Source organism: Cygnus olor, chromosome 3 (assembly GCF_009769625.2).
Source record: "Cygnus olor isolate bCygOlo1 chromosome 3, bCygOlo1.pri.v2, whole genome shotgun sequence".
Classification (NCBI taxonomy): Eukaryota; Metazoa; Chordata; class Aves; order Anseriformes; family Anatidae; genus Cygnus; species Cygnus olor.
In genome coordinates this window covers 118,917,676-118,931,943 of record NC_049171.1, presented here as the reverse complement: position 1 = coordinate 118,931,943, position 14,268 = coordinate 118,917,676, and the positions used below count along the sequence as shown (strand labels likewise).

General features: G+C 38.8%; 1 protein-coding gene across 1 annotated transcript in view; it reads right to left on the bottom strand.

The window, feature by feature from the left end:
- CCDC88A (coiled-coil domain containing 88A) overlaps positions 1-14,268 on the bottom strand; it is a 79,451-nt gene that overhangs the window by 51,175 nt on the left and 14,008 nt on the right. Inside the window, 2 exon segments of the mRNA XM_040553027.1 lie at positions 658-727; positions 7,928-8,036. Coding sequence (XP_040408961.1) covers positions 658-727; positions 7,928-8,036 — 179 coding nt within the window.

The following is a 14,268-nucleotide window of genomic DNA, read 5'->3' as shown; positions in this document are numbered from 1 at the left end:
CTGCCCAATCCATAGTGGCTCCATGCAGGCCAGGTGTGTCTGCTCCGTGCTTCTGGAATTGAGAGCATGGTGCAGAGATTCCCAAGTGGCTGTGGATAGTCAGCTGGGTCCATACAGGCTAATTTTCTCGGTCTGAAAATTTCAACTCTCAGAGCTGGAAGCAAAGAAGGTGGGGGCATGGAGAAGACAGCATCAGTTCAGGGGAGAAAGTAAGAAGGTAATTGTAGTATTTTTCAGGTAATGATGCAAGAGAGTTTTGGGAAAGGAAACAAAGATTAGCTTTTGGACCAAGTGGGATGCACTGAACTGTCAATTTTTTCAAGGATAGCTTACGTAAAGATAGTTGAAAATATACTAGCTGGGATTACATGAAACATACACTTTGCCCTATCAGTGACCAACTGGTTGCCAGGAAATGCACTTCATTTCAGTATGAATCCTAACGACAGCCAGTGCTGAGGTTTGGAAACAACAGATTTTTGTCAAGAAAGGACCTTTGGTGTGAATAAAGAAAATGTTACTCATTATCAAACCATTTGCTAAAAGCATATATATGATCTGTTGAAAGATTCAACCCTGTATGAAATATATTTCCAGTGAAATAATACACATTATTATACTGATATCAATTTTCACCTTATTTAAAAATAAACTTACCAGAAAAAGGATTTCTGCCAATTATTAACACGTTTGGCAAAGACATCATGATCAACTGCTGCAAAGTCTCCTATAAAAGTTAATTAAAATATTATTTAAGTCGTATGTATAGAACAAAAATAAACATCAAACACTAAACTGAAATTAGTATTACACAAGTGGTTTTAAATTACACAATTCTTAATACACACATATTCAATACTTACTTATTTGGACTCCAAATAAAAAGCTTGCAAGTATGAATTATTTGGTTTGCAAGATCATCTCAACATAGTGAAATCCTCTTGTGGTAAGGAGGTGGCTTACAGATCTTATGCCAACTAGATCCTGTGTCTTAGAATGCAGCAAAATTCCTTTAAATTACCAGTGTTTATGTTTCTTTATGTTTCTCCAAGTAGCTTATTGACAGATGTTTATTTTGTTTCCTTTAAGTTTCATTTATACAATGAATGATTAACTTCCTCTATTTCATGCCCATTGTCTCAATACCTGGATGTGAAAATTACAGCTTTTTTGATACATTTATGCTGTGACAATCCTGAAGGTACAAAATCCTATTTGCCTGATCAGGCCGAGTTTTAGTTTGTTAAGTCCCACACTCAAGAAGCAGCTTCGCCTATCTATTCTAGAGATTGTATCAATGGATAGTTACTGTCAGCCAGTAATGGCTGTAATCAGGTCAAATCCCCAGTCTAGACAGAACCTAATTCTTCTGAAGCAGAATAGCCTTCCTCCTGTGTTCCCAGATGTTTACTCACAGCAGATACCATCGTATCAGCAGCTCTGGAGTCATGCTTTCTGTTTTTTTCAGTGACAGACTTATTAATATCTAAAATGCTCATCTCCAAAAGCAATACTGAAGTTGGACTTGATGATGCTTGTGGGTCCCTTCCAACCCAGGATACTCTATGATACTATGAATATTCTGGAACCAACACTGCTTTACATCCCAAAGACACACAACATGTGTTCTACAATGAATTTTAAGTGTAACAGTGTAACAATCAACATTAGAAAAATCTGTTTGTTTTATGTCAGATCTGTGGAAAGTATTAGCTATAGCTGTACTTCAAAGTTCTGACCAGTTAACATAGGACATACAACTGTCATCTAAATTGGTTAATACTAGACTGAAGATATGTACTCTCATTACACATGCCTAGGGCAAATTATAAAGAGTTAGGTAATGATGCAGCTTCCTGCATGCTTCCTGATGCAGCTGGTCAGTGAACCTACCAGGGGTGGTGCCCCGCTAGACCTTCTCTTCACAAACAGAGAAGGACTGGTGGGAGATGTGGTGGTCGGAAACCATCTTGGACAGAGTGACCACGAAATGGTAGAGTTCTCTATTGTTGGCGAGGCCAGGAAGGGGACCAGTAAAACTGCTGTATTGGACTTCTGGAGGGCTGACTTTGAGCTGCTCAGGACGCTGGTTGGCCGAGTCCCTTGGGAGGCGGTTCTGAAGGGCAGAGGAGTCCAGGAAGGCTGGGCGCTCCTCAAGAAGGAAATCTTAACGGCACAGGAGCGGTCCGTCCCCACGTGCCCAAAGACGAGCCGGCGTGGAAGAAGACCGGCCTGGCTCAACAGAGAGTTGCGGCTTGTGCTTAGCAGGAAAAAGAGGGTTTATAATCTTTGGAAAAAAGGGCAGGCCACTGAGGAGGACTACAAGGATGTAGCGAGGCTGTGCAGGGAGAAAATTAGAAAGGCCAAAGCTCATCTGCAGCTCAACCTGGCTACTGCCATTAAAGACAACAAAAAATCCTTTTACAAATATATCAATGCGAAATGGAGGACTAAGGAGAATCTCCATCCTTTACTGGACGCGAGGGGAAACCTGGTTACTAAGGATGAGGAGAAGGCTGAGGTGCTTAATGCCGCCTTTGCCTCAGTCTTTAGCGGCAATACCGGTTGTTCTCTGGATACCCAGTGCCCTGAGCTGGCGGAAGGGGATGGGGAGCAGGATGTGGCCTTCGCTATTCATGAGGAAATGGTTGGCGACCTGCTAAGGAGCTTGGATGTGCGCAAGTCGATGGGGCCCGATGGGATGCACCCGAGGGTACTGAAAGAACTGGCAGAGGAGCTGGCCGAGCCGCTTTCCATCATTTATCGGCAGTCCTGGCTATCGGGGGAGGTCCCAGTTGACTGGCGGCTAGCCAATGTGACACCCATCTATAAGAAGGGCCGGAGGGCAGACCCGGGGAACTATAGGCCTGTCAGTTTGACCTCAGTGCCAGGAAAGCTCATGGAGCAGATTATCTTGAGGGTCATCACGCGGCACTTCCAGGGCAAGCAGGCGATCAGGCCCAGTCAGCATGGGTTTATGAAAGGCAGGTCCTGCTTGACGAACCTGATCTCCTTCTATGACAAAGTGACTCGCTTGGTGGATGAGGGAAGGGCTGTGGATGTGGTTTACCTTGACCTCAGTAAGGCTTTTGACACCGTTCCCCACAACATTCTCCTCAAGAAACTGGCTGCGCGGGGCTTGGACTGGCGTACGCTTCGCTGGGTTAGAAACTGGCTGGATAGCCGGGCCCAGAGAGTTGTGGTGAATGGAGTCAAATCTGGTTGGAGGCTGGTCACAAGTGGTGTCCCCCAGGGCTCGGTACTGGGGCCGGTCCTCTTTAATATCTTTATCGATGATCTGGATGAGGGCGTCCAGTGCACCCTCAGTAAGTTTGCAGATGACACCAAGCTAAGTGCGTGTGTCGATCTGCTCGAGGGCAGGAAGGCTCTGCAGGAGGATCTGGATAGGCTGGAGCGATGGGCTGAGGTCAACTGCATGAAGTTCAACAAGGCCAAGCGCCGGGTCCTGCACCTGGGGCGCAACAACCCCAAGCAGAGTTACAGGCTGGGAGATGAGTGGTTGGAAAGCTGCCTGGCCGAGAAGGACCTGGGAGTATTGGTTGATAGTTGGCTGAATATGAGCCAGCAGTGTGCTCAGGTGGCCAAGAAGGCCAACAGCATCCTGGCCTGTATAAGAAGCAGTGTGGCCAGCAGGTCTAGGGAAGTGATTGTCCCCCTGTACTCGGCTCTGGTGAGGCCGCACCTCGAGTACTGTGTTCAGTTTTGGGCCCCTCGCTACAGGAAGGACATGGACATGCTCGAGAGAGTCCAGAGAAGGGCGACCAAGCTGGTGAGGGGTCTGGAGAACAAGTCTTACGAGGAGCGGCTGAGGGAGCTGGGCTTGTTCAGCCTGGAGAAGAGGAGGCTCAGGGGCGACCTTATCGCTCTCTACAGTTACCTTAAAGGAGGCTGTAGTGAGGTGGGGATTGGTCTGTTCTCCCACGTGCCTGGTGACAGGATGAGGGGGAATGGGCTAAAGTTGCGACAGGGGAGTTTTAGGTTGGATGTTAGGAAGTACTTCTTTACCGAAAGGGTTATTAAGCATTGGAACGGGCTGCCCAGGGAGGTGGTGGAGTCACCATCCCTGGAGGTCTTTAAAAGACGTTTAGATGTAGAGCTTAGCGATATGGTTTAGTGGAGTGCTTAGTGTTAGGTCGGAGGTTGGACTCGATGATCTTGAGGTCTCTTCCAACCTAGAAATCTGTGTCTGTGTCTGTAATAGCTTTGACTTACTCAAATATCACAAATTGCAACCAACCATGACTCTTGTATTTTTGACACCTTGATAAAGATCATTTTTAAATATTAAAAAAATGAAGTGTACCACAGGGAGTTTAAATCAATAAAAGGCATATAAAATAAGGAATTCTGTGATATTTATAGCTACTACAAAAGAAAATTACATACTTTAAAAAGTGCAGGTTTTGTGGCTTTTCTGTTTCTTGTTTTTTCCTAGTAGGTCAAATAATTCCATGATGCTATTATAAAGCTATTTTTACTATGAAACAGAGTACAAGAAGGGGTAACCAAAAAATGCGTCCTCTGTGGACTAATGAGATTATCACTTTTCTTCTTACTAATGATACCTCTACCTTGTTTCAAAGACATCTACCACCTTTTCTGTCACACGGTGTTAACTTCATCAGTGCAGTTGCTCTCAGTTTGTGTTTATTTTTGAAATAACTGCTTCTATTAAAAACCTGAAAAAAGTTGGATCTTGTGCATCTCAAAATCCATCTCTCTCTTTTAACTGTTTGTTAATCTGCAAAAATAAAACTAAAATAAACTAAATAAACTGTTTACAAATTCTGGCTTACTTCTACAAACTTTTAGAATTCATAAAATTTATTTTATTAAATTAAAAATTTATTTTATTAAAGACTGGTACATCATCTGTCAATTGAGGCTTATAGAGAGCCCATGGCAGTCATGGAAGTACACTGCATTAAACCCCTCAACCCCACCAAAACTTAAAGGGTATTTAGTTCTCCTGAATCAGTTGCTGAGAACAAGCCCACAGACTTCCAGTAATTCAAAGCTATTACCTACCTACCTCTGTGATGCTTTAAAAGGCAGAGCAGCTGTAAAGAGCAGATGCAATTGTAATTACAGAGTAGAACAAAAACAACACAGGAACTAAAAATCTTTTATAACCTTATGTGAAATTTTAATTTTGAATGTTATGTTCTAACAATGTAGGTTTTTGGACAAGTACATTAACAGTAAGTCAATGAAGTGTTTGCTATGTCAAGATATTTTCCACAGATGTTATAAAAACAAATGGAATAAACCAGCACAGATAATTTCACAGTAAAAGTTTTTAAGAGTTTTAAAAGCTTTAATGCTAGAAGTTAAAATTCTTATATTCATTGATGTCTTACTCTAATATTCCAGACATTAACTAACCTTATATGTCAATACAGTGATTATTTCCCATTACTGTCAGATCTCAGGCATCCCGTTCAGAACATCCACCAAACAAGATGCCTGTTCAGACAGCTGCCTGAAGCGCTCAGGTACGAGGGAGGGCTCACGCCTCTGCCAAGGCGTACTCCAGGCACCAAGAAGCCTCTCAGACTTGATTCCAAGGCATCCATTAAGCACAAGCTTCTCTGCCTTGGATAATTTTGCAGGTGACAGGACCTATAGTGACCCCTTTCTGAAGCTGTCTGCTACTCTGCCTTGCTAACCCATGCGTAGGCTGCAGGAAAACACCAGCTGCCAGGCTGCACTGAATTTGTGAGGAAACGAAAACAACACACCCTTCAAATCCCAAACAAATCCCAGCACTAAACAACCTTCTTTCTGGAATTATCCCCATGACCTTGGAGCCAGGAAGCTTTACAACTGATCTATGTGGATATATGCAGATGGGAGTTTGAGGTACTGGGACTCCTGCTGAAGCCCACACCAATGCCTACTGCCACCCCAACAATACCTGGACAGGTAGTCTGGAAAGCCATAAACTAGATATCTTAAGGGACCGTGTAATTTATTATCATCATTATTAATTATACGTTTTACATTTAAAACTAATGAAGAATTGACCCTCAAAACCAAGGAACTTTAGCTGAAGAACAATATTCTAGGTTGACAGATGCGATCCCTAAAAACACAACTTAGAGTAAAATCTCCTTTATCATTTCAGTATTGTGTACACATATTGATTACAGCCTTATTTGGAAATGATGAACCACAGGAGAAATTGGATATGACAACTATCCTCAGTACAGGATGAGAGGTACTGCTTTATCACATGTTCTTTTTAATTTAATCTTTGCTTCAGTTTCACATAAATTGAATGTGAACAAATGATTTGATTTACACACACTTAACGGGAACTGCCTGCTGTTTTGAGTAATAATAGAAGATGAGGCTAACAAAGAAAAGGGGATAATTTGACAGGTTCTCCTGGTCACCACTGCCTCCCTTCTGTGCCCAGATTTCAATGGTAACTTACCTTGCATGCATTAGTTACAGAATCAACTGAAATTTGAGAGTTTAATATTAAAAGTAGCAGTACTTTAAGTCCAAATGCTAGCTACAATGAACAGTAACTTCAAGCACTTAAATAAAATATATTCAAAAATAAATCAGAAAGAGAATGAGATAAAAATAGCATCTGAGAAAAAAAGTTTCTATCTCGGAAGAAAACATCAACCATAATAACAACCTTTTGTGCCAAATGGATTTACAGAGTGTATTCAAGAAACACTCTACTCAGTGAATGTTGTCACCAGACTATATAATTGAATTAAAAATATAGTAATAACAACATGAATTTGGGACAGAAACAAAGAACTCTGCAACAGCTTCATCTGGAAGGGATAGTGTAGAAATATACAGGGTACTGAAATACATATTCCTTCTCATATAATATATAATATATTCCTTCTCACATGCACGTGTGTGTGCATGCATATATTTTATCAAGAGCACAGAAACTTTAAGTCAATTTTGCTTTTGCAAAATTAGTGAAATCAAACTACAGCTGACAAAAAAATAGTCTAAATATACAGAAGTACATAACACTACTGTAATAATTTTTTCTTTTCCTGCAGTTTTGATGTTGTTGTTTTTTGTTTGATTTACTTTTTTTAAAGCAGAGATGTACATTTAAAACATACACCTGTAGATTGTAATACTCTCTATTACAACTGTAACTGCGTTGTAAATTTCAATGTATGTTTCAATTTGTGTAATAACCAATTTCAGTTGTTTGTTTACATCCACACTGTACCACATCTGAGGACTGCTGGACCAACACTCACGGGGCACAGATAATCCTGCGCTTGACAATGCCCAGCAGTCCTTTGAAGCAACATTAAAAGGTTTGAAGCAACATTAAAAGGTTTGAAGCAACATTAAAAATCCTGAATCATGCAAAGATAAATTACCAAAACGGAAGCAGTTGTGCATTATACTGCTGCACTAGGACTGACTGATAATGTAAGGCCAAAGAAGCACAAGGAATGCTTTGTTTTCAAATAAAGATCATTCTTGTCACCATTGTATTTTCTGTTGCACCTGTTAGGCGAAACACTAAGATGTGTTTGAAAATGACCACCATTAGGAAATGGACAAGCCTATGAGTACAAGCCAGCAGCATTTATACACACATGCAGTAGCTGCCAAGAAAAGAATGATGTGAAGTAGAAAATGCCCAGTGGCTGGCCACTGCAGGAAACATCAGCTGGGAATTCTCATTGTACAGTGGAGTCTTTAAGAACACACAGTATGTGTGCACACATGAGGAAGTACAGGCTCTGCCATGATGCACTGTTAGAAGCAGATCAAAGGAGATCGAACCAACAAATCATTGGGGGTGTTTCAAAACATTACTTTTATTACCTTAAAAGGTGTAACTGCAAAAAGTATACTTAGAAACAACTATAAGCAAAAGGTATTAGAAGAAACAATTACTGACCTGATAGTAAGTTTTTATTTGCTTCACCAAAATAGACAAATTCTGAATCCTTAGTGATGTATCATTGTTGACTTTTTTATTTATCCTCTGATTAGCAGATTTTGGATTACTGCAAAAAAAAATAATAATAAAAAATTAAACACACTGAAAATTAATCTTTAAACCTCTCTATTTAACAAATGAGATAGTTAATGTGCGAACATAACTTCTTGTTTTAGTTATCATGCCATTTTGTCCATACAAGTAAGGAAGGAATAGTGGAAGTGTCTGCAGAGTCAACGTTTGTTCTGAAATGTATGTTCTGAAACGAGTCAGGTTAGCACCCTAACGTGTTCAGGCTAATAATGTAATGTGTAATTGGGAGCACTCATCACAGTTACAAGAGAATGTATGAGATTTTTTTTTTTGTCCAGACAGACACAGCTTTGCACTTCTCTACAAGCAGTCCCATCCCTGACGAATACAGAAAGCAGAACACAGCTGTAATGTAAATATTCCAGCACACATTACAGACATCAGTAATCATTATTGATGATGCAGAAAATTATGAAGAGCAGAATTTAGACTGGCTACATTAATGAATGTCTACACACTAACAAACTTTATGATGCTATTTTACTATCACAAGGCACAAAATCAGAATTAAGTTTTAACTTTTTCAAAAATGAGGAATATGAAATATATGAAATACACTGGTTTATCTCTGTTTCAGATAGGAAATTGATCCCTTTTTCTTTCAAAAAGTTGTGAGGATCTTCGGAAATGCAAATGAGTCACCCTTTTTCAACACCTCACAACGCACCATGTTGTTAAGCACATACAAGAGAGTGTAACAAACAGTCATTGTGATTTGTCAAGGAAAACAATGCAGAACCAGTGCAACTCCCCCACAACACCCTGTAAAAGGCTTAGAGAATTGCTAGGAGATGGCCAACGTGAAGTTTCTTAACTTTCACAAAGATACTCACTCAATACAGTTGCACAACGCAACTTACGTTATTTAATGATATCATTGCATTGTTTAATGATATTATTGCAAGATGAACGTGCAGTTAGCTGGAACACTGCACTCGAACAAGAAACTACTAACTTCTCATTGTCAAACCGGAGGCACCCGCAAGGGCGTGTGTCTGCTGGGTCTGGTTTTATTCAGCGTTGTCATTAATGACTTAGACAATGGAATACCAGAACTGCTATCGGCAAAAACAGGGAGAAACAAAAAACCAAAAACCTTCAAAGAACACTATGACAATTGAGCATGATCCTGATGAAATGCAAAAGTGGTCTGACAGCAATTTAACAAAATTCAATAATGTATACAGGCGAAGGGTTATATTCAGGAATCAAATGCAGAAAGAGGAGTAACTTGCAATAAAACAAATTATCTGAATAATGTAGTGAACAAAACCGAATACTAATGAAAAATTTAAAGATTTTTTAAATACAAGTGATGTAGTTATCCTATGCATAGTAGAGCTCATGCTTCAATTTCTACAGTTACACTTCAGGGAAGGTCTCTGTATGTTTTCACAGGTGATCACCTGGGTTCTGAGCAGCAAAGGGTGCTCATCACAGGCATGCCCTCCATTCCTTAGGTGTCCTGTATTGTCAGAGACAGGTATGTCTGTATTTGGGAAACGGGAAGTGCCTACTGACATGTGTATCCTTCACACAGAGCAGTCCTGAAGAGCTCTTTTGGAGATGGAACGCAGCAGGTTACAGGTCTGCGTGAATCATCCTGGCAGGACACCTAGGACCTGTAGCCTGAAAGCCAGGTTCTGCTGATGCAAACCGAAGGCCGTACAGAGTACACCAGAAAAAGAGACTATGCATCATACAGAACAGATGTGTAGTTTATTTAAAGGAACTACATGTCTAAAAGACTAAGCCTGTAAGATCATCGATACACACGGGATCCATACAGATACTCAATTCAACTGTAGTATGTAAGTATAAACAACCCCTCAAAAAGGGCTATTCCCCCTACTGCCCTGAAGATGATAGTATCATGATTTATTTTAATGCAGCTGACCACTTCAATTGGTAGTTTCATGTGTTCTTTGTACTAATACGTCTACAGGCAAAATTTACATATTTTTCATATAAATTTAAGTTACCTTATTTGCCTTTTAATGTTTTTTTTTTTTTTTTTTTTAAGCCGTTTATAATATTTAAAGTATATATATTTGCTGTTTCTTCGGTTTATTGCTATCAAAACTTCCTGATTTGTGAGCATGAATGGAAATAACATTAAAACACTGCTGCAAAGAGGAGCTGGATCACATTTAAAATGCACCTCCAACACAATCATTCTTAAAAACAACAGCAGTCTGCATAGCATTTACTTTCTTGTATATACAAATAGGAATCTACAAAAATTAGGACACAGATTTTTACAGGGGTAATTGCTTCATTCGTAAATGCTCATCATCACATTCCATAAAAGGCTATAAACAATTAAAGTATGCTACAGAATATATTATCCACAACTATGCTAAGATGTCACATTGGATTTATTAATTGAGTCAACCTGTAGCTGTAAAAAAACTAAACGAGCTAAAAATGATTATGCTTTGTGGATGTGCAGAGCTGAAATCCTTTCTAAACTGAATTCATTCAGATTCGTTAAAATCAGAAAAGAAAATCCAGGATAAATCCTGCTGACCTGATGGCATACAGAAATCAACTGAAGTCTCCTACTTCTGCATTGATACCTCCAAAAGGCCGATTTGGGGCTTTAATCTTAATGACTACCGGATTATCTACAGGCTTTCCCATCATCTTCATCTGCATTTCTACAGCTGTACATTTTTATCTGAATCTCCTATTTACAGCATCCAAAACAAAGGGCACTAAAGTTTCCTGAATATCTTAATAGTTGTTATTTTAGTACCAACATAAAAATAGCGTGCAACTGCACGAATTCAAATCATACATGACATAAAACCTCAGGCTATAGATTTTGTCATTTCAAAAGGTGTACTAGAAACTCTAGGCAGATCTTGTAAGAGCTAAAAATTTAGTATTTGCATAGTACTGCCAGTATGATGTTATTCAAACATTAATCTTTACACACTTTTAAGACAAATAAGTCATTTGTCTTAAAACAATCAGCAAAAGATATCTGTGTGGAGTAGGAAAAACATGAGCAATTAGAGCCCAAGATTTCTTAGGATACAAGCTCTTAGTTCCACGCCTGTGTCAACACTGCTATCTTCATGTTTTATTGTAAAATATTTCACTACCGGGATTTGAATACACCAAAGATATGGCACACGTGCTTTGTGCTTTATTGGATGATAAGAAAATACATTTTTGAAACCAGAAGTCATAACATAGGCAAGATCAGGAATTACAGAGCGTTGTTATACCTGTACCTTGCTCCTGAATACCAGCATTTCTCCTCACAGTACAGAAACAAGGAACTCACATCTCTCACGTGATGCCCTATCAAACACTAATGGAACTGGAGCATTATTAGAATACCGTAGCTGACACCTCGACAGCAGTACTGCAAGAAATCATTCCTATCTTTCATCTTTTCCATCTTGATCCTTGAAAATCCAACAGTGTATGGATCAACTCTGACAAATTAAACATGAACAAAGATAATCAGAAATTCTGTGGCATTAGTCTTGTGTCAGCATTAATGCTGGTATATGTATATATATACGTTTTTTGAGTTAACTCACACACACTACTGCTGAAAGCAACGTGACATTCCTTTATTTCCACCAAATTACCCCATATACCTCTCTCCCTCTCTCTGATGTGATTCACATCTTCAGCTGTCAAGACCAACTCAATGGCTGACACATGCCTTACATTTTACAGAAATTACTGGCTTTTTTGATAAAAGGTGTACCATTTGGGGTCAAAATGTTTCATTCCTGTTTCTTAAAATGGAGAGCACGTAACTCAGGGTGTGTGTGGAGTGGTCTTTCGGGGGTAGGACATGAATCGCAAGAAACAGTTCACTGAGAGGTTGTTTTTATTTTTTCTGGGGAAACTTGGGCCACACGTGCTCTGGACTTGTATCTTTACTGCTGGAGAAAATTCATAGCTCAAGTATGTGATCCTCTGCTGGTGGATACAACCAACAATTAAAGTCCAAATGTCAACCTCAGGACAACCTGGTGCAACGAACAAATTTACTTAAATAATCTTCCGTTTTCTCAAAATATTGTGGCCCCAGTCCCAACAGAATCCCCCAAACCCAAGGTTTCTTTAACATTTTTAAGCAAAACTCTCAAACACGTTATGGTAAAAAGAACATTTTCAGTAGCTCTAAAGATCAATCCCTTGCTTTTGAGGATGGATAAAATTATGTTACTTAAATACACTGAAATACTACCACTATTAATCTCTGCCAATCATTTCAAATTAAACGCATAGCCTCAACAACTCACTTAGCTAGCAGAAGTTTCAAAGTGTATTTCTTTGGTTGCTTTACTGTTTTGTAAAGATTGTCACATTAGGCCATTATTCTTCAAACAACAGAGGTAAGTGTTCTTTGACACTCTCACTCAATAAATGCTAGCAATGACTAATATGTATGACTGCTACTTGGAAAAGGTTGTTTCGAACTCTACTTGGAATAAAATCCTGTCCTCATCACCTTACAGTCAAAATGGGACTTCGCCTCTGTATTGCAGTTACTTGTCTTTCTAACTATACTATGTAATTAAATTATTATACTTCATTAACACAGAAATATTAATAGGCTACTATTAATACGCTACTAAAATGACCTACACGTTGAAACTTAGACATTTAAGTCAGAGGCTGCTTAGTAAGAGGAGAATCCTTCAGCATTTAAATTTACCAATGTTCCCTCACTTTCAATCACTGACTTTCATCTTTCAGATTCTGCTTGAACTGTCAATTTTGGACTTCAAAATATATTAAAGAGCCAAGAATAGGCTTGACAGTTCACTTTTTGCACTGAACACCATTACTAAAAGAACTGTGATGAGGTCCTTCAGCAGGAACTCCATTATTTAAAAATCAAACCCAACTCCCTTCCCAACACTGATAACCAGGACTCATTCTCTCAAAGCCTCCAACTTTAAAACTCAGTAGTCTCCCTGATCCACACAACAGCATTTTAGATAATCTTAATTTAGTCAATACAGTCCATCTTCTCAGAAAGGCACTTAAAGTACTAACTCCTTAACTTTTTCCTCTCAAAGCAGAAGTAACATAGCATGATATTAGCTGTTATGTTTTCCATTATATATTGCTGGTATAATGGTTCCTTGTCAGATTGCTACAAGCCAGAAATAGATACGTAATGTTCCTACTAGCATTTTGAAATAACTAATGAGAAATAGTAATAGAACGTACAAATATTTTTTCAGAGAGATAAAATTCTAAACATAAATCTCTGAATTTGTATTGCTTTCAAAAGCATCCATTTTCAAATTTGTTTACAGCTTGTTGCAACTAATTTATTACAATTTCAGTAAGTTAATTATATCAGTGTTTAATAATTGCTATTACTAAAGAAAAAACTATAACAACTAAATCTTCATTAATACTGAGTAATTGTGCTTATTAGAATACATTTGGTCCAATACCACTGAAATATGATAAGACATGCTGTTGGGAATACAACAATATGCAAGGACATAATTTTGAAAATAAATCAGTTCTAAAATTGACCTTTGTAAAAGATAGTTTTAAAAAACTTGTTTTTTTGTTTGTTTGATTTTTGTTTTGTTTTGTTTTTTAAGAACGTAAGATTCTTGTGGCTACTGTGCTAGTTACACTGTACATATTTTTACGGCAGGACATGCCTGGAACTCTGAATTGCTCCTTTTATTAGGTGGAGATACTGAACTACTTCAGTGGCAAATAGCCTAGCAAAATAGGGCAAATCTGTCTAGAAGTCAATAGGAAGCAGAGCAGTAAAAGATACCCTTAAGCAATTTTACATTTAAGAGCAACCTACTTATGACAAGATACATTAATTTCAATAGCAGTAAAAACAGACAAGAGCATCTATCCCAGTATCACATCAGTTGGAAACCACTGAATACAGAGAAAACTTCGGTGATTTTGAAGCATTACCAGTGCCATGAATTACAGATTGAGACCTCGTATAATCAGGGATTGTGTGTCTTTAATTTTTCATTGACCAAAATCTATCAGAAATGGGAATGTGATAGCTTAATGGCTTCGTGCTTAAATCTATGCAGACTGCAAACCAGTTGTGTCCTCTCTTGCCATCTGTTCCTTGACAGTACCTAATCATTATGTCTAGTATTATAATGGACCCTAACTTTAAATATATCATTGAATATATTTGTTACATACAGCGAAACGCTGAAACAAGCACT